A 25,935-nucleotide genomic window follows, 5' to 3' on the forward strand; every position below is an offset into this window, starting at 1 on the left:
TACAGGCGTGAGCCACCGCACCTGGCCTTCTTTGACATATTTTGAGATGGCTATTTAGAGAGCTTACAGGCAGGAATAGCCCTACAAAGCAGTCTTTTGTGGAGGAAATAAAGTGAAGTAAACAACAGAGGTGAACAAGTTGGCCTTCTCTGAGGCCCTCCCTTGTCCAGATCTAGGAAAGATTTACTGAGAGTTTGACACCTTTGAAAATCTGACAAGAGAAACTTTAACCACAGGCTACCATCTATTCTCAGAGGGCTACTACCTTTGAGGTTTGTCTGCATAACCAGACCACCTTTTCTCCAGATATTTCCTCTTCTCTCCCTCTGATAACTTGTCTTTGCCATGATCCAAATTCTTTCTGTAACCTCAAGATGGTATAAAAGTGTCAATCCTTGCCTTTCTCAGAGTTTTTATGTTTAGTATGACCCCTGTGCTCATATGCATGTTAGTAAAACTTGTATGCTTTTTTGTCTTGTTAATCTATCCGTTTGTTTTATAGACTTAAATTATCAAACCTTCAGGGGAAAAATTTAAACTTCCTTACAAGTGCTAACAAGAATAAGAATGGGTCTATTAAGTGAAGTATCCCAAGAATGGAAAAATAAGCACCACATGTACTCACCAGCAAACTGGTTTCCCTGATCATCACCTAAATGCACATTTGGGAATAACACCAATTGAGTATTGGACAGAGGTGGGGGGGGGGGAGGGGATGGGTGTATGCCTACATGATGAGTGCGATGCGCACTGTCTGGGAAATGGACACGCTTGAAGCTCGGACTCGGGGGGATGGGGGGCATGGGCAATATATATAACCTGAACTTCTGTACCCCCATAATAAGCTGAAATAAAAAAAAAAGAAAATCATACCATCATCAAAAAAAAAAATAAGAATGGGAACAGTAGCTGGGGGTGGCAGGGGGAGGAGGTTTTGCAATTTTGCACAAATTGGCTAAGAAACATTTAAGTGAGAAGGTAGTTGAAAGAAAGACCTGCAGAAGTTGAGGAGGGAACCACATTAAGTATTTGCGGAAAGGCTCCGGCAAAATGAAAAGCAGATTCAAATGCCCTGAGGTGGGAGCATGCCTGGCCTGTTGAAAGATTGATCGATAAGGATATGTCAGAGCCCAACCAGGTACCTTGCCTGCTGCTCAAAAGGAAGCCAGTACACAGAGACAGTGGGGTTTACAGTGGAGAAAGGCACCATGTAAGGAGATGGAGGAATATCTCAAATCCATCTCTCCGAGAATTTGGGAGAAAGGGTTTTTAAAGGTACTTTGGTGGTCAAACGGCTGGGGAATTGGGTCTGTTGATTGGCTGGGGATAAACTCATAGGATGGGGAAGTAGAAATTGTCTTCCTGGGCTAAGTCAGTTCCCGGGTCTCAAGACCAGTTGAGTTGGTTCCTTGGGCCACTGGTCTTGTGTCAGTTGGTCCACTGGAATGCAGGGTCTGGAAGGTAACTCAAAGACCTGCCTTAAGTTTCACAAGGGTGATGTTATCTGTGGGAGCAATGAAGAAAGCTAAAAATCTTTATGACCATCATCTATGTGACTCCTGAGTAGTAAACAATTATAGGAAAGCAAGCTAGGGGACAATGGTTGGTGTTTATATGTGTATGCATGTATGTATGTATGTATGTGCATAGATAGATAGATAGATAGATAGATAGATATAATTACGGTATAACTTAGCGGAGTTTGGGCCCCCACCACTGTTCCCACCTTACAGGTTTTTATTAATTTTTTAAAAGGCACTTTCAGATACTGTTGCTGAAGCAGAAATAAAAAGGAGAGAGTAGCAGGAGACCAGAGGGAAGGGGGCCAAAATGTGTAGGCTCTTATTGGGTTTTATGTCACTGGATTTTACTCTGAATGAAATGAGGATGCTCTGAGCAGTGGAGAATGACAAAGACTCTCTCCTTGACCAGACTTCAGTAAAGCTCCTTTGAGCCCTCCTTTTGACTAGGCATAAACCTTATCCCCCATCTTATCATTGGCCTGCCAGCCCAGTCTTTACAAAGAATCCTAATAAGTTAGTTTAGCAAGAATCCTCCTCCCCTTGATATCTGGTCATCCTCAATATCTGATAGGGTTCATCATCCCCAATCATTGATGTATTAGCAAGAATGCTGCAGGGCCAGTTGAGCAAGAATTCCCTTGCTACTGATGTCTCCTCTTAGTAATTTCCCATCCACTGACCCGTCAACCTGTTCTTTGGCTATAAATCTCCACTTGTCCATGTTGTATTTGCAGTTGAGCCAAATCTCTCTCCCCTATTGCAATGCTCCTATTGTACTAGCCTTGAATGAAGTCTTTCTTACCTCAATGTAAGAATAATTTTTTCTTTAACAAGAGACATACTCTGACTTCCATTTTTAAATAATCACTGTGATTCCTGTGCTGAGAATAAAGTGAAGGGTTCAGGGAAAAAGTAGAAAGAACAAGACTAATGAGGCTATTGTGGTCATCTCCGTAAGAGAAGACAGCATTTGGAACTGAGTAGAATTATAAGAAGTGGTTGGATTCTGGATATATTTTGAAAATAGAGCTGATGGATGGTGTAAAAGAAAGAAAAGAGACACACATGATGCTGAAATTTTGGGCCTGAGCAACTGAAGGAAGTAAATTGCCATTAACTGACACTGGGAAAATTATGGAAGTCTGCTGATCACAGAGAAAGCACCAAGGTACCAACTCAAAGTGATCTGTTCAGCAAATCAGTGGCCTGCAGGCGTGATTTAACCTCTGCCTTGCATGCCTTGTCTTAGGTCCTGTTTATAATTTAGTATCTCATCGCCACAAAGTGTCTATTTTGTCAGTCTTATGGTCTCAATTTTAACATTAATCCTGTTCTGTTGTTGTACCTAAACTCCAGAAGGGAGTGGGTATAAGGAGACATGTCCGACCTTCCTTCCCAGCGTGGCTAGGAACTCAGTTTTAATTTTTATCTGGGGTCCCCTTGGCCAAGAGGGGGTATGTTCAATTTATGGACACTTAGGATTTTATCTTTAATTTATAGTACAAAGCTTTTTAAAACTCTTAGAATTTCCTGACTTACAGAGGTGACAGGAACATCTTTGTTATTCATGACAAGCCCTTTTGATCATACCAGAGTTTATGCTGATGATTGACTTGAGGGGGCTCTGGATAGCCTCAGAATGGGGCTGGTTACCATGAAGACTAAGTGATTAGAGGGTGGGAACTTTCAGCCCCACCAACTAACCTCTGGGTGCGAGGGGCATTGGAAATTAAGTGCTATAAAAACTCTTGAACAAAGAGATTTGATGAGCTCTGGAGTTGGTGAATTCATTGAGATGCCGGGAGGGTGGCGTGCCCAGAGAGGGCATGGGAGCCCAAATACCGTCCCCCAGATATTGCCCAGTTCCTCTGTTCTATCTGGCTGTTCTTGAGTTGTATCCTGTATAATAAACCAGTACACATAAGCCAAGTGTTTCCCTGAGTTAACCTGAGGAGGGAGTCCTGGGAACCTATGATTTATAGCTGGCTGGGCACAGATCTAGTTAGGTGGGTGATGGTGGTGGGGGCTCGTGTAAGTTCTCTTCTGCTGGCTTCTTTTTTTCTACCACGAAAGCTATTAGAGTCATCAAAGAGAGTAATGATCAGGATGAGGTGTTAAATAGAAGTTTTCAACCTTGGATACACATTGGAAAGGACTGGAAAGCTTTCAAAAATACTGATACGTGGTGATCTTATGCCACAGTTACTCTGATTTAATTTGGGCTGGAGTTCCGGGTGCGGGACTTTGCTATGTCAAGTGTCATCCTTGGTCCTGCAGGCTAAAAATGTTCAATCTCAGGTCCCAGCCTAGTTCTACTAAATCAAAATCTGCATTTTTAACGAGATCCTCAGGTGATTTGTATGCACATTAAATGAAAGAATCACTCAAATATATAAGTAGGAGTGGGATGCACATTTTCAATTTTATCAGGTATAAGATGCCCTTGACGATGCTTGGTATTGTTAGACTTTTTGATTTTTGACAATCTGGTGGTTTTGTAATTATATTTTATTGTGTTTTAATTTGCATTTCCCTGACTATTAATGGGTATCAACTTTTTTTTTTCCAGAATTAGCCGCCATTTGTGTTTCTTCTCCCAATTTTAAATCTGGTTGTTTATCGTATTTCTTCATGACATTCCTCACATATTCTGGATACTAATTCTTTTCCATTATGTGGGTTGCAAGTATCTGCTTACAGTTTGTAACCTTTTATTTTATATCTCTTTATATATTGTTTGTAGAAAAGAAGATCTAAATTTTATTGTTTAATTTAACAATCATTTAATTTTGATTTTAAGTTTCCAAGCCTTCCCTGCACTGACTTCATAAAAAGTATATTCCCAGTTTTATTTTCTTCTAAAATTGTACCCTTCCCATTTATGTCTTTAAAGCATAGGAAATTAATTTTGATTTTTTTATGAGACAAGTTCTCACTCTGTCACTTGGGCTAGAGTACAGTGGCGTCACCAAAGCTCACTGCAGCCTCAAACTCCTGGGCTCAAGTGATCCTCTTACTTTGACCTGCCAAAGTGCTAGGATTACAGTTGTGAGCCACTACATCTGGCCTAATTTTAAATTTTTTAAAAAATTCTGCAGCAATTTATTCTTGCATTAATAATGTTATATTTCAACTCATTGAATTCCAACCAATAGGACACATAAGGAGTTTTTCACCCCAACATGTATTTGGAATGTTTACTTCTATTTAAAAGTGAGAATCTCATCAACAAAATTATGAAATATGATCCTGGAACTACCACTTTCGGTCAAGATGGAGAAACAAGGTCCAGGTTTACCTTCACACCTGAAGCAACTACAAAAATCTGGCAAAATGTATGAAATAATGACACTCAAGATATTGGACATCCACCAGCAATATTCAAGATGTTGGACAATGATCCCTGAGAAGCAGGACACCATGAGTTGTGTGCCACGGTCACCCTGGATTGCTGTCTGGAGCAGGGTCCACACAGAGCCCAGTGGTGTTCTGAGTTGATGCAATGAAGCTGGAAGTCCAGGAAATTCAAGACAGCCTGAGTTCACAGGGCAATGTGCCAGAGAGGAGAGCGAGGCAGACGGAACCCAGGGCCTTGCGGAGAGCACTCCTGGAGAGTTCAGTTGAGCACTGATCAACATGTGTGAAGAGATTACCCCATCCTGGGGAAAGAACAGCCCAAAAGGATTAGTGCCAACAGTACCCAGAGCCAGAAATATGTCTGTTCCAATCCTCATTTGGCCTATCTAAACTCTTTAAGAAAAATATCAACAGTGTCTCACTGGGAGGCAGGGTTAAGCCTTGTCCAAGGGGCTCCTTTGCAAAGAAGAGCTTCTCCTGCTTCTTGGCCAGTGCGAAGCATCGGGGCAACTAATCAGTGCAAAAGCAAGGAAAGTTTAACTTACAAAATCTTCCATAATATCTAAATTTGTTTGAATGAGACACACACAGCAGGTGCAGTATATTGGAAAATAAGAATAAAGAAAATTTAGTCCCCAGGCTAAAAAGAAAAGTGTGTTTTATTCAAGATTTTTGTTTGGGAGGTTAATTGTCCAAAGGGAGAAATATGAGATGTATGAAGAGAGAGAAAGATAGAAATTTGTCAACTATATTATTTTTCTTAAAACAATGAACTATTCTGGCTGGGTGCGGTGGCTCATGCCTGTAATCCTAGTGCTGTGGGAGGCCAGGAGTTTGAGACCAGTCTGGGCAACATAGTGAGACTGTCTCTACAAAAAAGAAAAAAATAAATAAATAAAAACCCAATGAATTATGTTAGGTTTGTTCCAAGTGGGAACCCAAAAAGTATGTATAGGACAGAAGGTGGTTAATGCAAAACTTAGGCTTGTAAAACAATAGTCGCAGGAGTCTGGAGAGTCCCCGGACTTTATAAATCTAACTGACAGCAGCAGCCAGCATTCCTCCTCCTCCCTCCTTGATAGAGACAAATTTTATCCCTCCCTAGCTCTCCTGATAAGAAAGACACTAGAGCTGAAGGATGGACGTGACTGGGGCAGGGGTCCTAGAGTTGGTTGTTTGAAAAAGAATTAACTACAAATGGCTGTTCTGGCCCACTTGCTTACCGCCCCCCCCCCCCCGCCCCCCGTGGAAAAACCCTCTATAAAACCCAAGGCTCTCCCCTTTTCTCTTGTGGATGCTTTTTCTCCTCCACCCATCTGCATCCAGATGCTCAAAATAAACAGCATTTTGCTACACATGAGGCTTTCTATGTCCCTCTGGGCTCCGGACCTAACAAATTATCCAAAAGAATCCACATAAAAGTTTTCAATTTATGCTTATAAATAAAACAAATAAGTATAATTGTATTCATAAAATATTTGAAAAGTCCATTTTATTTTCTATGTTATCATTCCATTTCGGCCATCAATTTGAATGCCATGTTTATATAATTAAAATAATATAGGCTTATTATAATTAATGGATGTGGAGGATAGAGCAACCCCATCTCAGATGCTAATCTACCATGTTGAGTTCTGATTAACCCCCTGTTCTGGGAATGCCTCCAAGATTTCTACTTTATCTATTGTCACTGTAAATCCTGCCCTTAGGACAAAACAACCTTGACCGTCATCCCTACTCCTAGGGGCCAACTTCAACTTGTCTTACTCATTCCTTCCCTGTGGTATGTAAGTTCTGGCTCTGGGGTAATGGTGCAGGGAGCCACCATCTGGTCTGGTTTGCAGCCCAGTTATGGCTTCTTTTCATAAGTCCCTATTAATCTTTCTTTTTGAAAAACTGGTTCTGTTAGCCTCTTTCTTTGGCCTCTCAGCTTCCTAGGCCTTTGGGAGTAGGTTTGCATAGAACTGCTCACTGCAGAACAATAGATATATCCACAAAGTTATAAAAAAGATAAGTACCATGTTTGTTGTTATTGGGTAATAATATCACTACCTAATAAGCACTGCTAACTTTTTGATGGATTTATTTTTTGTCATAATCCCATGAATACATAAACAGAAATGTATACACAAACTCACAGTACATTGAAGGGCTGACCATTAGCTACAAGAACAACAACAAAGTCCCCTCAAAACAAAAACAAACTGAAAAGCTCAGAATTCAAACATGGAAAAGACAAGATGTTAAGAACATTTAGAATATAATGTTTTTCAACTATGAAGTATATCTGTTTTTTTTAAATAGTCCTGGTAATTAACTTACAATATTTAAAAATATTCTTTCTGCTCTGTTTTTCTGATTATAAAAATCAGTAACTAACTTAAATCTCTGACTTCCTTTATACATTAAACCAAATGCAAACTTACTTGATTTTCTGTCCTATTTAGGATTTTCAACATAGGAACTAATAGACTATGGCCATTTTTATCCAATTTTCATACTTCCATATTCCATTTTCTCTCTCAACTATGAATTTTGGCAATTTCCTTGAGTTTTATAATTTACATTTATTTGTAATTAAATTTATATTTAACTTATATCTTTATGGGCCATGAGTTTTTCTATATTGCCACTTCCCTACTTTTTTCCCTTGGTCTTGGCGTTTCTGTTCCCTTTCACATTGTCATTGTCACAGCCTACTTTGAGCTCTCTGTTCCACAGGCCTCTTGTGCTTAGTATATATGCATGTGTTTAAAATGAATTATAACTCCCCTTCAATGTTATTCTCTTATTTAGGTGATCACTTTATGATGTCCACCCCTGTGTAAATGTGCATCAGGGCTTATGGACTAGCTGGATTTGGGGAGCAAAGGGGTATACTGTTCAAATGTCATCCAGACAGGACTTCCACCTGAATGACAGAAACATGCCATAAGCTATTTACATCTTCCTGTCCTATATGAACTAAGAAGTTTAAAGGATATTAGAATTGTACAGACACAATCAATGTGATTGCACACATTTGTTTAGGAAAAAGAACCCAACTGACCTCCAGGCAAAGATGTGCAGACAGGCTGGTGCTATAACAAAGAAGCCCAAGGGGAGGTTCTACCCGGGTCTTTCCAGCACAGTCCTACAAATTATGGGGTGATTCGTGAAACCTACACTTTTTAATTGTGTCTTTAAACTTATTTGTTTAAAAGACATTGCAGTTATACTAGCTTGTTTTTTCTTGTCTGTTTTTGTGCACTGAAACAGAGAGCACAAAGCAAATGTCAGAGAGCTGGCAGCTTTGAGAGCTCTTGCCACAGGCATGACAAGGGTCTCTTCTGTTTTAGGCACAATAATTTTAGGCACAACAATTTTCCTGGATATGGTACATAGTAGACACTTAAAGAACTTATAGAATATTAATGGAATAAAAAGGAATAAAAATGTGGTAGATTATCTTAGAAATGTGGTGTTGTTCCAGTAGATAACAAAAATGTTTCTTCAGGTAATTCTTGGTAGGCAGTGAAGGAAGTATAAATCTAAAGTTCTCATCATCTCCTTTAAAAAAGCAGTAAAAGATGTGGAAGAGAAAAGAGGAGGGACAGTGGTGTTCCTAAAATTGATATAAAACCACCACCAGGTGGAGAAAGTGTGCTTTCTATGAAAATACGCAAAAGTATACTGGTATATAAGAGCACTAAATATAAGTGCTTAGAAGTACATGTAGTATATATAAATGACTCTTACAACTCAACAACAAAACAACCCAATTAAAAATGGGCAAAGGATTCGAATAGACCTTTCTCCAAATAAGATACACAAATGGTTAATAAGCACATAAAAAGAAGGTCAATATCATTAGTCATTAGGGAAATGCAAATCATAGCCACAATGAGATACCAATTTACATCCACTAGGATGGTTATTATTAAAAAAGAAAAAAAAAAGGAAAATACCAGGTGTTGGTGAGGATGTGGAGGAACTGGAACACTCATGGATTGCTGGTGGGAATGTAAAATGGTACATCCACTTTGGAAAACAGTTTGGCAATGTCTTATAAACATCCACTTCTCGTACAACTCTGCAACTGACTCTTAGGTATTTACCCAAGAAAAAGGAAAGCTTATATTTACACACAAACCTATATGCAAAGGTATGTAGCAGCTTTATTCATAATCAGCAAAACCTGGAAATAACCCAAATGTCCCTCAAATAGAGAATAGATAAACAAATTGTAGTACATCCATACAATAGAATGCCACTCAGTAAAAAGGAACAAATTATTGATACATACAACATGGCTGAATCTCAAATGCACTATGATAGAATAAAGAAGCAGACTAAAAAAAAGGTACTGTATGAATTTATATGGCATTTTGTGAAAGGCAAAACTATAGGTAAATTGAAAGTAGAGGGTGAAACAGATACTTGTACACCAACGGTCATAGCAGGACTATTCATAATTGCTGAAAGGTACAAACAACCCAAATGTTTATCAACTGATGAATGGATAAACAAAACGTGGTGCATATATAAAATGAAATATTAGGCCGGGCACGGTGGCTCACGCCTGTAATCCTAGCACTCTGGGAGGCCGAGGTGGGTGGATCGCTCAGGGTCAGGAGTTTGAGACCAGCCTGAGCAAGAGCGAGACCCCCATCTCTACTAAAAATAGAAGGAAATTATCTGGCCAGCTAAAATATATATAGAAAAAATTAGCCGGGCATGGTGGCGCATGCCTGTAGTCCCAGCTACTCGGGAGGCTGATGCAGTAGGATCGCTTAAGCCCAGGAGTTTGAGGTTGCTGTGAGCTAGGCTGACGGCACGGCACTCACTCTAGCCAGGGCAACAAAGCGACACTCTGTCTCAAAAAAAAAAAAAAAAGAAAGAAAGAAAGAAATATTATTCAGCCTCAAAAGGAAGGAAATTTTGATATATGCCACAACATGAATGAACCTTGAAGATACACGCTAAGTGAAATAAGCCAGATATAAAAGACAAATATTGTATAATTCCACATATAAGTAGTACCTAGAATAGGCAAATGTATAAAGACAGAAAGCAGCATAGAGGTTACTAGGAGCTGGGAAGGGGAAAGTGGGGTTTTACCTTTCAATGGGTACAGGGTTTCCATTTGAGATGATGAAAAAGTTCTGGAAATAGATTGTGGAGATGGGTACACAACACTGTGAATGTAGTTAATGCCACTAAATTGTACATTTTAAAGTGGATAAAGTGGTAAATGTTAAGTTATGTATATTTTACCACTTTTTTTTAAAGTATGTGCAGAATGCAAGGAGAGAGCCGTGGGGAGGCAATGCTTCCGGGGGAGTGTTAACAGAAAGGCAGAGGTGTGGAGTCCATGCATCCAGGGGAAAATCCCAAGAGGAAGACACACATGGCCCTGCAGGAACAAAAGAATACTTCTCAAAATGTTTTCCATTCCTGTTCCCCTCCCCCCAACTCCCAAGTTATCTAGTCAAGAAATCATACTTCGCTTACGCTGACAGAAGTAGGTGTACTTGAATTATAAAGCTTGTGTATAATCCTAAACTTGTGACAAAAAGTACACAGAAGCCAGCTTGAAGAGGCTCCCAAAGGCCAAGTTTGGGACAATTTCAGCATCAAAATAAATAACTGATGTTAACAGATTACAGGCCATTAAATAAAATACAAAACCATACTTCCAGAGTCACAGAAACAAATAAATACGGAGATTATAAAGCCCTTCTTTAAAGTAGAAAGCCAATTAATAAGTGTAGAAGAAATGATGGAATTTTAAAATCTCCATTTGAAATCCATTATAATAATTGATTAAAGCAAATGTCATTGATGGATGCTAAAACTAGTTGGTCAGGTTTGACAAGTAAATATATATATACATACACTCATAGGATTTCCTCTCACAATTCTAATGATTACAAAAGGAAAAATTGTAACCTCACAGTGCAAAATCTGGCAGACACCATCTTAATCAAGAGAACAAAGTTAAAGTTTACCAGTAATTGCTATAAGTCAACATTGCAAGCCTCCTAATACGATACAATGATGAACTGTGAAGAATACAATATTACTTCTGTGGATTTGTTATAAAAAAAAAACAAACATAGCATAAATGTAATCATGACAAAACGTCAGACAAATCCCATGGAGGGCCAGTCTAGAAAACAACTGGTCTGTTCATTTTTCACAGATATCTTCATAAGAAAACATCTGTTTTATAACATGACAGCCAATGAGATGAGAAATAGTCCCTAACTACCTGAAAAGATGGGCATTTAAAATAATTTAATTACTTTGAATACTGTAAGTATATCAGATATTTGAACCATATTATAAAAGTTACAGCATCTTCTGCTTTTTCAGATTGCTTTGAAAATGACCTATTAGGAAGCCATGAAAATGAACATTTTTCTCTTTTGTCTAGATTCTGAACATGTCTCTTTTTTCACATTAAGCCTAGAGATGTATGAACAAGTCTTTCTGAGAAAAAGAGAATTTAAGCAAAGAAAATCTGCTGACAACTTAAAGATGACTGTTAATTCTTTGCCTATTTCTTTTAAGGTACACATTTTAATTTATTGTGCATTTCCTTACTTGATATAGGAAACAATGTTCTCTTCCTCCGGTAATCTAGGGAGATGAGTGAGAAGAGAAGGTGTAGAAAAGGGAAAGAGGTGTTAATAACTTTGCTAATGAGACAAATTCATATTCAACAGTGGCCTGAAAAATGCTATGACCTGGAGAGGGCTGTTAGGTACAACCTCTGAACTAATTCCATCCTAAATTTCATGTTCACATCATTCAGGGTGATTAGGCATTAGGATCTCTTTTGTATTCTTCTTCAACTCACCCAGGGTAGAGATGGACATAAAAATCCTATTTAATTACTTTACTGACACACACTCTGGCCTTAGTTGGCCACTTCCTGAAGAGGGAGCCTCTTTCAGGCACCAAAAAAGTGAAGGAAGACTCTGCACTTCTAAGTCATTTCCTTGACTCACACTCAGAGGTAGACCACTGTCCCAAATTTTGCAGCAACTCTTGAAAGATAGTCCCAGTGAACCATGCCCCCTGGCATTTACACCCTTCTATAATCTTTTGAATCTGGGCCAAATCTGTGACTCATTTGTGGCCAAGACAATATAGCAGAATTAATGCTGTGTGATTTCCAAAGCTGGTTTATAAGATTTGCAACTTCTCCCTAGGTCTCTTAGAATGCTTGCTCTTGGGATGCTCCCTCTCAAAACCCAGACCCCTTCTGTGAGAAGCCCAAGCCACGTGGAGCAGCCCATGCCAGTTCTCAGCCAGCAGTCATCAACTGCCAGCCATCTTGGACATCCAGTCCTGTGGAGTCTTCAGTCCCAGTTGCCATAAGACTGCGCATCCCTCAGACAGCAAGAACGAACTGCCCCGCTAAGCCCCAAAATGAACTCATGACAGATAATAATTTTTTAAGCTACTGAATTTTGGGGTGATTTGTTACACAGCAATGGATAACCAGAATACCTTTTCAATCACTTGTTTTTGTTTAATATCTTTACCATATGTACATATTATTTAATATATATTGTATTAAATTTAATTTTCTAAAAACTGGTTTTATACCTTACGTAGTTTCCAATGACATATTAAGACTCAAGAATGTATTTTTATTTTGAGACAGAGTGTTGCTTTGTTGTCCAGGCTAGAGTGAGTGCCGTGGCGTCAGCCTAGCTCACGGCAACCTCAAACTCCTGGGCTTAAGTGATCCTTCTGCCTCAGCCTCCTGAGCTGAGGCCATACACCACCATGCCCACCTAATTTTTTCTATATATATTTTTAGGTGGCCAGATAATTTCTTTCTATTTTTAGTAGAGATGGAGTCTCGCTCTTGCTCAGGCTGGTCTCGAACTCCTGACCTTGAGCAATCCACCTGCCTCGGCCTCCCAGAGTGCTAGGATTACAGGTGTGAGCCACCACACCTGCCCAAGAATGTATTTTGAAATTTATCTTTTTTGGTTTGTTTTTCAGAAACAAGGTCTCATTATGTTGCCCTGGCTGGCCTCAAACTTCTAGGCTCAAGTGATCCTCCTTCCTCTGTCTCCTGAGTAGTTGGGACTACAGATGTGAGTGAGCCAACACACCAGGCTTCATCCATGCTTTGTATATAGCTTTGGCTCATCCATGTTCACTGCTGTTCTACTGTGTTACTATTCCAAAATTTATCCATTCTCCTATTAATGGACATTGAGACTACTAAAAATTACTTGCTATTATGCTCAGTACCAAGAATATCTTTATACATATCTCTTGATGCTCATATGCAAATATTTATTAATAGTATATATGTAGGGGTGGAACCTGTCATACAACATGTACATATGCACATGGTCAACTTTACAAGATGTCAATGATCTCTATCGACTTATACTCCCAAGTAGTAATGAATTCTAGTTATTCCACACACATTTCCAAAGTTCAATATTATCACACATTCTATTAATAATTTTTGTTCATCTGTAGTTGTAAAATCATATGATTATAGGCCTAATTTGTATTAAAAAATTTTTGTACAGACAGGGTCTCACTATGTTGCCCAGGTTAGTCTTGAACTCCAGGCCTCAATCCTCTCACTTCAGCCTCTCAAAGTGCTAGGATTACAGGCATGAGCCATAGTGCCTGGCCTGTAATTCACATTTTTAAACTACTGATGAAGTTAATAATCTTTCCATGTTTCTGGAAATTTATATTTCCTCTTCTGTAAAATTAGTCATGTATTTATCCCATTTTCCTATTAGTTTTATTGATTTACACAAATTTAAAGTTTCTAATTATTTCTTGGGTATATTTTGGAAAAGTCTGTCTTGTCTCTTTTCACTTTTTGGTATAATTCTTTAATGTGAGGAAATAAAAAATTTTATATAGCTCATTTGTATCCTGTTTAAGAAATCCTTCTCCATCTTAAGGACATAAATTATTCCTTATTCTTCCAAAAGTTATACAGTTTTGCCATTCATATAATTATTACAGTGAGGCTAGGAATCCATTTTTTTCTCTGTCAACCATTTCTATAATTCTTTTAACATTTTACCAGTTTTCCCCAAGTTTTCAGTAAATAAACTTACATTTATCATAATGCTATTAATTATGGTTAGGTACTTTTGGATTACATTTGCTACTGCTCTGTTTAGAATTTTTACATTTCTTGCTCCTGGTAATAGTGCCTGCAATTTTCCTTTCTTATACTTTCTTTATCTGAGTTTGGTACTGGGTTATATTAGCATTATTGTGCTTACATATTACCTTCTCTGGAAGATTTTGCATAAGACTTATCTGTTTGTTACTTAAAAGTTTGATAGATCTTGCCTTAAAAATAACTGGGCCTAATGTTTTCTCTGTGGAATTTTAATTCAGATTTAACTTTTTTGATGATTTTAAGACTATTAACACTTGGGGAAGTTATGTTTTCCTAGGTATCGACTCACCTTAGCTAGATATAAGAATTGCAAAGAACAGTTGTGGGAAGGGGGCATTACAGACGGAGCCTTTAATGACCCAGAAAAGTCTGCCCCTCACAATTCAGAAACAATGAGACTGATTAGTCCCAGGAGGCAAAAGCTGAATGCAGTGATTTTTGCTTTGCTTAGTCTCCACTCTCAATAGCACCTTTTCGTGGTTTTTTATTTTTTTAAGTTCCTTGGCAAAGAAAGAAACTAGCACTTTGTGAATGGGATTTCAGCCCTAAGTGCTTGCCTCCTCCTGATAAACTTGGGTAAACTAGGTGACATTACCCTCCATAAAGCTCAGTAATTCCAGTTTTACTTGTGAGATAACCATTTTTAACTTGCCGGTATCATGATTCACATTTTAGAAATGCTGACATAGGCTAAATGACTTATTGAAGAATATAAGCCCACCTTCTGGAGGAAAAGGCATCCAAACTCAGAGCCTAGATATTTGCCCAGTGGCTTTCAGTGTATGGGCAGGGAGTGAACGTGATCTGATGAAGGTGAAAAAGTGGAATGTTAAGGGTGAAAGTCACTTGGTTCACTTTACCTTCAAAGATGACAACCTAAGTTCCATATTGTTCCTGGCCTTCCTGGTGGCTGGTAAACAGAGAGCTCAAAGAAGGAGGCACAGCCTGGAAGCCAAGAGCTGTGCTTCCACAGCTACATTGTGAGATAATTCTGAACAACATTTATCAGTAAATTAAACTACAAAAGCAGTAACTGTCTGAATAACCTTTACTTCTTGATTCAACACAGCAAAGGTAATCACTTTATCAGAAAAACAAGTGAAACACCATGAATTTTATGACTTAAAGTGACTTTAGATCTAATTCAGAGTTCAGAACAAGTAGGAAGAAAACTGAAAGGACAGTGTAACTGCATAGTTTACAGAGTGATTTTCTTCTCAGGTGAATGGCTTAGAAAGCAGAGAAACCACCCAAAAGTTTTAACCACCACCAAGTACAGAATTTGCTTTAAGATTATAAAAAACTCAAATTTTAGTGACAGTGAGGTAGCTACAGGTCATCTGTATACATTTCTTTTCTAAAACATTCTTCCTAGTACAACCGGCTTGCATAACACTTAAATGTAGTTTCAGAAAAATAGATTCCTAGATTATCTGAAGTCTGGATTTTATGGCTGCATTTTCACATAAAGCAGCAGGCTTTCCAGTGATGCTTATAGAAGCTGGTGGCTGTTATCATACATCACTAGAAAGAAAATAAAAGAATATTAACCCTGCAACCTAACAAATTTTCAACTTTATAGTAATAACTTAAGAACATATGAATAAACATTTTACAGAAGCTTTCCTAATATTCCCAAGGTTACCCTGCATCATGAAGTCTCTGATGTTTGATGAGGTCTAACTTCTGAAGTTTCATCCACAATTAACTACTCTTCATCATTTTCTTCCCAGGATGGATTCTTTGATATTCACTATGGAATAAACTTCAGTTGGAAAATTTCCCACATGCATTTTATTTATATAGTATTTCTCAATTATGAGTCCTCTGATGATTAGTAAGAGATGAGCTCTGACTGAAAGCTTTCCCACATTCTTTACACTTATAAGGCTTTTCTCCTGTATGAATTCTCATATGTGTCATAAGGGATGAACTTTGTCTGAAGGCTTTCCCACATACTTTACAGTTATACGGTTTCTCTCCAGTGTGAATTCTCTGGTGCTGAATTAGAGCTGAGCTTTGGTTGAAGGCTTTTTCACAGTCATTACATTTATAAGGTTTCTCTCCAGTATGAATTTTTCGATGAGTATTAACTCCTGAGTGGGAACTGAAGGCTTTTCCACATTCCTTACAGTTATATGGTTTCTCTCCAGTGTGAATTCTGTGATGTATATTAAGCCGTGAAATCCAGGAGAAGGCTTTCCCACATTCATTACATTTATAGGGTTTTTCTCCAGTGTGAATTCTTTGATGCTGTATAAGAGCTGAGCTTTGGCTGAAGGCTTTCCCACATTCTTTACATGCATACGGTTTCTCACCAGTGTGAATTCTCTGATGTATAATAAGGGCTGAATGGTAACTGAATACTTTTCCACATTCATTACAATGAAAGGGTTTCTCTCCAGTATGAATTCGATGGTGTCTACTTAGCCGCGATATTGAAGTAAAGGCTTTCCCACACTGACTACATTCATATGGTTTCTCTCCAGTATGAATTCTATGGTGTTGAATGAGAGATGAGCACTGACTAAAGGCTCTCCCACATTCATTACACTTATAGGGCTTCTCTCCAGTATGAATTCGCTGATGATTATTAAGGGATGAACTACCTTTAAATGTTTTTCCACAGTCTTTACATTTATAGGGCCTCTCTCCAGTATGCATTCTCTGGTGTCCAATAAGAGATGTGGTAAAACTGAAAGCTTTTCCACATTCACTACATATATAAGGTTTCTCTCCAGTATGAACTCTCAGGTGCTGAGTTAGGGAGGAGCTTTGGCTGAACGCTTTCCTACATTCCTTACATTTATACAGCTTTTCTCCAGTATGGATTCTCTGATGTTTACTCAGGGAAGAACTGTGGAGGAAGATTTTCCCACAGATATTACATTTGTAACATTTACGCACAGTGTTGACTCCTAATTGTTTAAACAGAATTGAATACTGCTGTGAATGAGGTTTCCTTCCTCTAGAAACAATTCTGGGTTTTCTAATAAGTGATGATTTTAGATCAAGATTTTTCCCAAGTTCAATACCTTTAAAGTTCCTCTCCATGTAGATTTTTTTGATGGTAACTAACACTTTCCTGAAGAGTTTCTTTCTGTCTTGTTGCTTCTCTATCTTGTCCTCATTTATGTAGGTTTTTCCCAACTTGAAGTCAAAAGGACTATCGACTATGAGTTTTTTCATGACTTCCTGATTTTCGTCTTCAGAAACAACGGTTTCAAACAAGCTCTCCCATCCTAAAATAAACAAAACATATCAGTCTCTCTTGCACTAGAAATAAAGAAAAGTGACATCAAAATATACAAAGATGGCTAATAAATATAGCCACAATATCTTAGGAAAGGATGGGAAAAAGAAGAGAAAGAGAAAGAAGCAGGATGGTAGACATGCCTGGGTAGGAGAGTCCAAAGAAACCTGTATGCAGGTGGGCTGAGGAGCTCAGAGGAAAGTTCTTCCAGTAGCAGAAGCCAGGCCTGATCTAGTAACAAGGCACAGACCATTGGTATAGGAGGCAATGCTGAGCACAGGCTGTATTATAGTTAGCTTCCTCTGCTATGTCAGCCACCAGAGCACCAAGGGAAAACTGCAGAGAGGCTAAAAATAAGACATGAAAGAGCCATCGCCCCTGAAGAGCTCTATAAAACACAGGGTCTCAAGTAGTACTGCTCTGGGACTCATCAGAGTGCTATAAATAATGCTGTCATGGACATCTGCTCACTCACTCAAGCAGTATTTACTCAGTGCCCACTTAGTACTATGCAAAGGTCAAGACTCTGGGACTTACAAGGAACCAGCCAGAAAAGGGCCTACTCTCTCAAGGCTTACATTCTAGCAGTGGGATATTGACAATGACCAAACAATCAATCATCACACAAGTATCAAGGAGTGATTAGGACTGTAAGAAAACAAAAACAAGGTGATATGCAATAAGAATGAATAAGCTGGTATTTTAAATGGGGTGATGAGAAAATGAAATTAAAGGTGAAAGCTAAATAACAAGAGTTGGTCGGGCAAAAATGTAGGTATAAAGATAATTCTAGTTAGAAAGAACAGCTAACACAAAGGCCCTAAGTTTTCTGTGTTCCAGAACACAAAGTCCAGTGTGTCCTCAAGCAGAGTGAACAAGGGGAGATGAGGAAAAGAGGTGAGCTGGGACACACCACATAGAGTCTTGCAGGCCACAGGAAGACGTCTGGAATTTCTTCTAAGCACTACTGGGGATTAGAAGAGAGATGATAGGGTTTTCGTTTAAATAGGATCACTCTGGTTGTTGTGTGACAAATGGACTGTAATGTTGTGGCAGTAAAGCTGGCAGGGATCTCCACTTATGACTAGAGCATACAGAGGAAGTGAAAGGGAGGGCTCAAGGATGACTGTCAGCTTTTGGCTTGAGCAGCTCAATGGAGATTGACACAGTATCATACTACTGGGGAATACAGGGAGAAGAGTACATTTTGAGAATAATTTTTTTCCACCTTTTCAATTACTTAGGATACCATGCAAGAAATGGAATCACTGATTCAAAAGAAATGAATATATTTTATGAAAGAGCTTTTATTTTCTTAACTAAAAAGGAAATATATAATTATAAGAAAATTCAGAAAACACAGAAAATGATAAAAGTGAAAACATAGTCTCCCTATAAACACATCATGCAAATATAATCACTACTATATGTGCGATTTAGCTCACTAGAGTTTTTTGTATATAACAAATCGCTTTTACTTAAAAAATAAAAATGGGCTAAAACTATAATAAGCTTTCCCCACTCCCACATCACTTAAAAATCGTAGGTTTCTCTCCATGTCAATAAAGTAGGCTGATATTATGATTTTAATGGTTATATAACATGTCCAATGCATGAACATACCATCATTTAATAAAGTCCTCTCTGAGAGTCCTTTAGCCTTCTTTTACACCAGTAATACCTTGTGTTACAGTATCTTTGTAACTGTGCACAATTATGAAATTATTTTCTTGAGAAATTTCTAAACTTTTAATAAAGACAGACCATCCTCCAGAAAGACTGTACCAATCAAAATCTCACTAAAGATACTGCTTATCATTCAGAGCAGTAGCAAAACAGTGGATATATATTTCTTAATCCTTGGTAATTTAATAAGCGAAAATGGTATCTCACCGCTTTAGTTTGCATTTCATTGATATCAATGAAACCCAAGTGTTTCAAAAACTCCTCTGTGGATTTTGAATTCACATACCTTGCCTTTTCAATTACAATATTTATGCTTTTATATTTCAATGATTTACTCTTCAGATCTTTTTCTCTTTCTGTTATACCTTTGTATTCCAATAACCATGCTAGTACTATTAATAATAGGGAAAAACTAGAAACTAAAATTTCTAAAAGGAAGATTGTTTAATAAAACATGGCTTAACAATAAAGTCCTTTCAATGAAGTAGGCCTCTATTTACTGAGGGCTAAATAACTGAAGGACATTCACAATTAAAAACAAACTCTGGAACAATATGTACAATCAATCTGTCTGTCTCTTTCTGTGTACCGTCTCTAATTCACAAACACACTCAAACAAATATTTACATAGTCTGAACAGATAAATAGTAAATTCACAGCAGGAGTTGATCACACTTAGTAAAATTTCAGGTGACTCTCCTTTTTTTGCTCATCCTCTACTTTATTCTCACAATAGCATGTATAACTTGTACGAATTAAAAATAATTGATTTTTATAAGTGCTTCCAAAAGAACAATTTGATACTTAATGGTTTCTTTGCCAACCAGAAAGCTCAGAGCCAAATTTGAAACTTATTTATAGCTACCATTCTGGTCTTCCAACAGATATATTTATCTTCTAGGTTTCTGATTGAATTTCTATTTTATTACATCTTTATTCCAGTCAGTTGTCTCAAATTGTTGGTGGAAAGTGGCAGAATATATGTTAAGTATGTAGCAGAAACAAAAGATCTCTCAAATGAAAACAAAAATGATTAAGTCTTCAAAGCAGAGGGCCCAGTTAATGCCAAATAACATTAAAGCAAAAACAAACTCACTTCTTGATACAACATAATGAATTGTCTAAATTCCAAAGATAGAGAGGAAAATCCTATAAGATTCCAGATAGAAGACAGAAAAGAAAAAAAAGGTTGCCTATGCAGGAAATAGAATCAGACTAACGGAGGACTTGTTATCAACAACAGTCAGTGTTCAAAGACAGGGGAGCAAAGTTTGGACAATCCTAAGGGGGTAAAAAACTGATACCAGAAATCTAGATCCAAAAGACAACTCCCAGAAGAGAGAAAAAAGAACTGATTTTAGACACATACAAATACTGCACACAGGAATACTGCTGAAAAAATTTACTCAAGAAAATATTCTAGTCATACCAAAGGTGAAAATCTGAAGACAGAGTTCATGAACGGAAACACTGAACTGACACAGAAAGCCTATGTCCTGCTAGAGAGAAGAATAAATGCCAGGTAAGTGGCAAAGCTCAAGAGAGCCCTCCTCTGGTGCCAGAAACAAAGACAAAATCCCAAGTAGAACAGAACTTGGGAGCTTAGGATGCAGCATCCCACAAGGGTTTCAGAGACTTAAGTGATAGGTCCTAAGAGCCAGGATCTGGAACATATTATTTTAAAAATTTCCACATAAAAGAGTTAGAAGAGTGGCATGATAAAAATCCGCAAACCTTCTGGTTAGATTCCGTAATTGTTACCACTTTGCTATACCCAGTTTCCCTGTTTCATGTGTGCATATACCTACACATACATCTGGGTTTTTGTTGTTATTGTTTCTGCTGAATCACGTTTAAAAAGTTGTAGACAAGAAAGTCAAAGCAAAAGATTGTTTCAAGATGGAACCATGAGGGATGTATTATAATGATAAAAGGTATGTTCAAACCACTAAGAGAATGTAATTTAGAAAAAGAGTCAATCCAGTAAAAGGAAAAAGATGGGCGATAACACATTATATATTGCATTACATATTCTGCAAATTACAAGAGACATTTGACAAACATGTAATCCATATTGGGAGAATTCAACCCTCCCTCTGAACCTGATGGATCAAGTAATCAAAAAAGTGGAGAGAAAGGATATGGCCCTCCCCAGCATCCACACCTGGCCTGGCACATCAAGGAGGCCCCTGTAGTGTCTCCCAGAGTGCAGCCTCCTCCCTGTGTCCAGGCAGTCAGAAAATGCTATGCCCATTTCCCAATCACTCTGGCACTCACCCAGAAGTGGGCCTTGAGGAATCCCATTTTCCATCATCCAGGGGTCCACCCCTTGCTCCAACTGGGAGATGACCTTTGGCTTGGAAAACACAATCCCTGTTCATGAACAAGAGAAAGACATGAGTGGCTGTTCTGGCACATAGACCCAACTTCAGAGCTCCCAATGCAGAGGGACGTGCCAGGGAGAAGGGGGTTTGTTCTGAGAAGGGGTTAAAACTGGGCTCGTAGAGGATGGATGGCCAGGAGGTGGTCTCAGGAAGAAAGTTAGGGCTCTGTCTGTGCACTCCTCTCAGCTGGAATGCGCTGTGGGACCCAGGGTGACAGAGCTTGGGGGAGCAGAAGACAGGAAAAGCACAGAAAAGACACCTTTTGTCAACTCTACCAAGCTGTGAGCTCTCCACACAGCCAAAGGGACTAGCAACAGCCACTCTCTGAGACCATCTGCAAGCCAAACCTGCTCAAGCCCTTCCAATGTCCTCCCTAGAGAATACTAAAATGCTCTCATGGCAGATTCTGTATCACAAGGAAAGCTCCTTACCCAGTGAGACCAGGTTGTTGTAGTTCTCCAGCATCACCTCGTGGTACAAGGTTCTCTGGGCAGAGTCCAGGTGCAACCACTCATCCTGGCTGAAGAGCACGGCCACATCCCTGAATGTCACAGACTCCTGGAATGGCAAACCCATTCCTGCTCACCCAGGACCATCCTCACAATGGGAAGACTGCGAAGCAACCCTGTCACAACTCAGGGTTCTAAGTATTTCAAGTCAAGTATTTCTGGACAACCTCTCAGTTACTGAACACGTATTTATCATGCATCTACTATGAGCAAAGCATGGTGCCCCCTCAGAAAGCTTAAACACAGCAGCCAAACAAGATAAGCACTTGAAATTATGAAACAAAATGAGAGAAACACAGAACTTTAGACTTGGAAATGTACAGTCACCTAGACCAAATTCTCATCTTACAGATGACACATAAGAGTTAGGTTTTAGAAGGAGGCGCCAGCACACTCACTTAGGGAGGAATAGTTGGGAGACCACCTGGCTTGCCTGGAAGGGAGGTCACTGGGTCCTAGTTCTGTCATCACCATGGGCCATCTCTGTGTCCTAGGGGAGAGGACACTGACATTCACAGCTGGGAAGGCTCTGAGAATGTCCCAGGTGCAGCTTTGCCAGGAGAGGGCCCCGGTGGTGGGCTGCATAACCTTTCAATAAGAGCTAGAGGAGAAGACTGCAGTCAGGATTCTCCCTCTCCACCCCAGAAGCCTTTGTTCTTTTACCTCTCTCCTGCTTCACTGGACCACAAGTCACCACTCTGAACCAGTGGCCCCTTTCTTTCCTTACTAAGAATTGTTTTCTTAAAAAATAAAATTAGAAAAGATGAATATGCAAGAAGAGAACAAGAAATGCTAATCTAACTTTCTACCACCAGAAAAAGTTTTAACTTTTTGCTATATGTCTTTTCAGGTTCCATAAAACAAAATAAAACCACATTATATAGACAACTGCATCAAGGAATATGTTCAAATAACTTGATACGATGCTATTAGGCTGAGATGGCTCCAATGCCCTGGGTTCCCCCAAAAATGAATCTTAAGCTCAGCCAATCACAAGCACCACCCAAACATTAGTTATATTATCAAGAACTTTGCACAGAGACAGTTCCAATAAGGCAACCAATCAAACTTTAACCGATCAAATACTTTCTTTGCTCTGCTTCTGCACTCACCCTATAAAACTTCCCCTCACTCCTTTAGGCAGAACCCCGAACAACTTCTTGTTTAGAACTGCCCAATGCCTGCTCAAATAAACTCTAAAATTTTAAGTGCCAAAGTTTATTTTTTAACAAAGATAGAAGCCAATTGCCCAGTTTCCTGGAAGCAGATGGGCCTAACAAGTCACTCCAAATTGCAAAACCTACCTAAACATATTCGGTAGTAGCCACTTAGCTATATAAAAGAGTGAGCTTTCTGTCTTTACAATCTCTTTAGTGGACTGCCTGTGATGTGCCTCACAATCTGGTTTAATCTTTACTCAATAATAAAATTATTTTCTTTCTCTTCTACCTTTGTGTAGAGGTTTTCCGGATTGGAGGATTATGTTTTTAATTATATTTTCCCAATAATTTATTAATGATACAGAGTTAAATGCCATGAAAGGCTGAAGAAGGGAAGAAATCACTTGGACCAGGATACTTTCCATCTCAGGGAAGGCTCTTTTACCCACATCTGCCTCCAAACCATTGCCCAAGCTTCAATTTCTTCTGGATGCCTTCCATTCACCATCTGTACAGCCTCGTCCTTCTGTGTGAACCCAAAATTTCACACTGCTAGAGAGTTTCCCTGACTACACCTGCTCACAAGGTTTCTTTCTTTAATTTTTCTAGAAAATCACCTGGACCCTTACCCTGAAATACAGCTATGCATCATTAATGACGGAGATATGTTCTTTAAAATGCACTGTTAGGCAATTTCATTGTTGTGTAAACATCATACACTTACACAAACCTACACTCAGGCTATACGGTATAGTGAGCCTATTGCTCCTAGGCTATAAACCTGTACAGCACGTTACTGTACTAAATATTGTAGGCATGTATACCTAAACATAGAAAAGGTAAAGATATAACGTAAAAGATGGAAAAAAACAAAAGGTCCACCCTTATAGGGTACTTATGGTATTTACCATGAATGGAGATTACAGGACTGGAAGTTCCTCTGGGCCAGTGAGTGGTGAGTGAATGTGAAGGCCTAGTATATTACTGTACACTTCTGTAGGTTCTATAAACACCATACACTTAGACTACACTAAATTTATTTTCTTTTTTAAAAAAATAAGTGTGCTATGACAGCTATGACATCACAAGGTGATAGAAAGTTTTCAGCTGTATTATAATCCTAAGGGACCACCTTCCTACATGAGGTCCCTCCTTAGGCGGACTACTCCCATATGTTGATTGGTCCTCAGTCCCCTGAGGGCAAAGACAGTGCATCTCCCCTTCGAAATCCCAGTGTTATGAAGGAATTATTTGGCTCCTTGGTGTTTTTGTCCTCCACAGGGCAAAAACATACCAGGATCCTTCACAAAGCTCTAGGCCTGGTAGAAGGAAAGGGTTGGGGCTCCATTCAATTCCTAGTCAACAAGTACTTAACTGTTAAGTGGCAAATTCACTGGCAAATTAGACTGGCTCTGAGGCAAGGAAACATCTTCCTTCTAGAGTTTCTTACCTAGCAGGTCCTCAGGTCCTTCCTTGGGCTTCAAGGCCTAGAGAAGCTCAACAATGGATGAAACAGGTTTACCATCTCTGAACCCTGAAGGCAGTTCAAGAAAGCAGCAGCTTTCACTCACCTGTGCCTGGGCTGGCAGCAACCTTCCGGCCATTTCTCCCTCCCTGCTGCCCTCTCAGAGAAAGCACCTGGAATGCAGAAGGGCACTGTGAGGTCTTTTCACCCTGGCCGCACCCCTGCTCTCCCCTCATTAGGCCGGACCAGTTAGAAACCTCCATATGCCGAGCATCTGCAGAGACGGACCCTGAGCACCGCCACCAAAACCCGCTACCTTTCAGCCACCGGTTTATAAATAAAGATGAAACAAACCAAGGGACTAAAACCACTGATGTGCATTAACAGGGCAAAGGGCACAATCAAGTGAGGCCCACAGAGATGTTAGATTAATGAGAAATGACATAAAATTCCACACATCTGGACTTGGATATTGCTCAAGGTGGAAAACAGCATTTGAAGAATGGATGCCTTTTTCTGGAATAGCCAACCAAAAATTACTCCTCTCTTTTCTTACTCATGGAAGTTTTACTTCATCAAAAAGTTGCTTTAAAGGAAGTGTTGCCCATTCTCGGTCCCGCCCTCCCCCCCCACACAAGGGCTCAAGAGGAATAGCATCGCCGGCTAGAAAGGAGTTCAACATTTAGAGAAAAGGGAAGTAACTTAGCAAGTGGACGAAATTACACTAAACAAAAAAAGGAAATACTTAAAGCACTCTAGGATTACCTGTAGAAAAACAATGCTAGACAAGCAGGATTGACAAAAATGAGTAAATATAAAATAAAAACTTTAAACTTTGGGGAACGGAGTAGGGGAGAGGGTTAAACCAACAGACGCTAAAAGCCGAAAATCGCCCCAAGGGCTCACGGACACTGAACCAAGGCAGTTCTCCGCAGTCTCTTTTCTGGGGCCGTTTCTCCCGGAGCCTGGCGGGAGACTAGGGCCCAGGTGTCGCCGGCGGCGACTCGGGCTTCCGGCCTCCGCGGGGGCCCTTTCCAGGCAACGCCCCCTCGGCGGCCGAGTCCACCTGCCGAGGCCGCGACGGCTCGCACGCCCGGAACCCGGGCTCGGCGGAGACCGGCGCGGCGGCCAGCCCTCCGTCGCGGCCCCGCCGCAGCGGCCGCACGCCCCGGGCCGGCCCTCACCGGCAGCCTGCGCCTGGGCCCGCCGCGGCAGGTACTCGGGGCGGTGCACCGTACTGGAGGCGAGCGGAACACCTAGCTCACAGACATTCTCGTCGCCGCCAAGCCTCGGGGCGCGCCTGCGCCTGCGCACGGGAGAGCCCACCGGTTCCCTGCCAGAACCGCAGCGCCTCTCCCTTCGGACTACACTTCCCAGGCGTCCCCGCGGCACAGCCCTCTACGGTGTCCGAGAAGGAACATAGGCACCA

The 25,935-nt window shown here is 39.8% G+C and overlaps 1 protein-coding gene across 7 annotated transcripts; it reads right to left on the minus strand.

The window, feature by feature from the left end:
• Nucleotides 1–15,079: 15,079 nt before the first annotated feature.
• Nucleotides 15,080–25,814, minus strand: ZNF879 (zinc finger protein 879). Of its 7 annotated transcripts, none has more exons than XM_045527760.1 (6): nt 25,417–25,609; nt 25,272–25,287; nt 24,613–24,679; nt 21,804–21,930; nt 21,266–21,361; nt 15,080–17,291 (listed from the first exon to the last, which is right to left on the minus strand). In XM_045527760.1, the coding sequence occupies exons 3-6, from the start codon at nt 24,643–24,645 to the stop codon at nt 15,862–15,864; spliced, it is 1,686 nt and encodes a 561-aa protein (XP_045383716.1). In that variant the 5' UTR covers nt 24,646–24,679; nt 25,272–25,287; nt 25,417–25,609; the 3' UTR covers nt 15,080–15,861. The 7 variants fall into 7 exon arrangements, with proteins under 7 accessions (XP_045383716.1, XP_045383722.1, XP_045383721.1 ...); XM_045527766.1 differs by adding an exon at nt 22,306–22,371 and having other exon boundaries at nt 25,272–25,608; XM_045527765.1 differs by adding an exon at nt 22,280–22,371 and having other exon boundaries at nt 25,272–25,608.
• Nucleotides 25,815–25,935: the final 121 nt, after the last annotated feature.

This window comes from Lemur catta, chromosome 16 (genome assembly GCF_020740605.2).
Source record: "Lemur catta isolate mLemCat1 chromosome 16, mLemCat1.pri, whole genome shotgun sequence".
Lineage (NCBI taxonomy): Eukaryota > Metazoa > Chordata > Mammalia > Primates > Lemuridae > Lemur > Lemur catta.

Bases quoted from the DNA above. Each gene is read 5' to 3' on its own strand.
- ZNF879 (XM_045527761.1), bottom strand. From the start codon at position 24,645: ATGGCCGGAAGGTTGCTGCCAGCCCAGGCACAG. The intron at 21,931-24,612 runs GTGAGTGAAAGC...TTGCCATTCCAG, and splicing joins TGCTGCCAGCCCAGGCACAG to GAGTCTGTGACATTCAGGGA. The intron at 17,292-21,265 runs GTGAGTGCCAGA...TGTTTATTTTAG, and splicing joins TCCTCAAGGCCCACTTCTGG to GATGGGAGAGCTTGTTTGAA.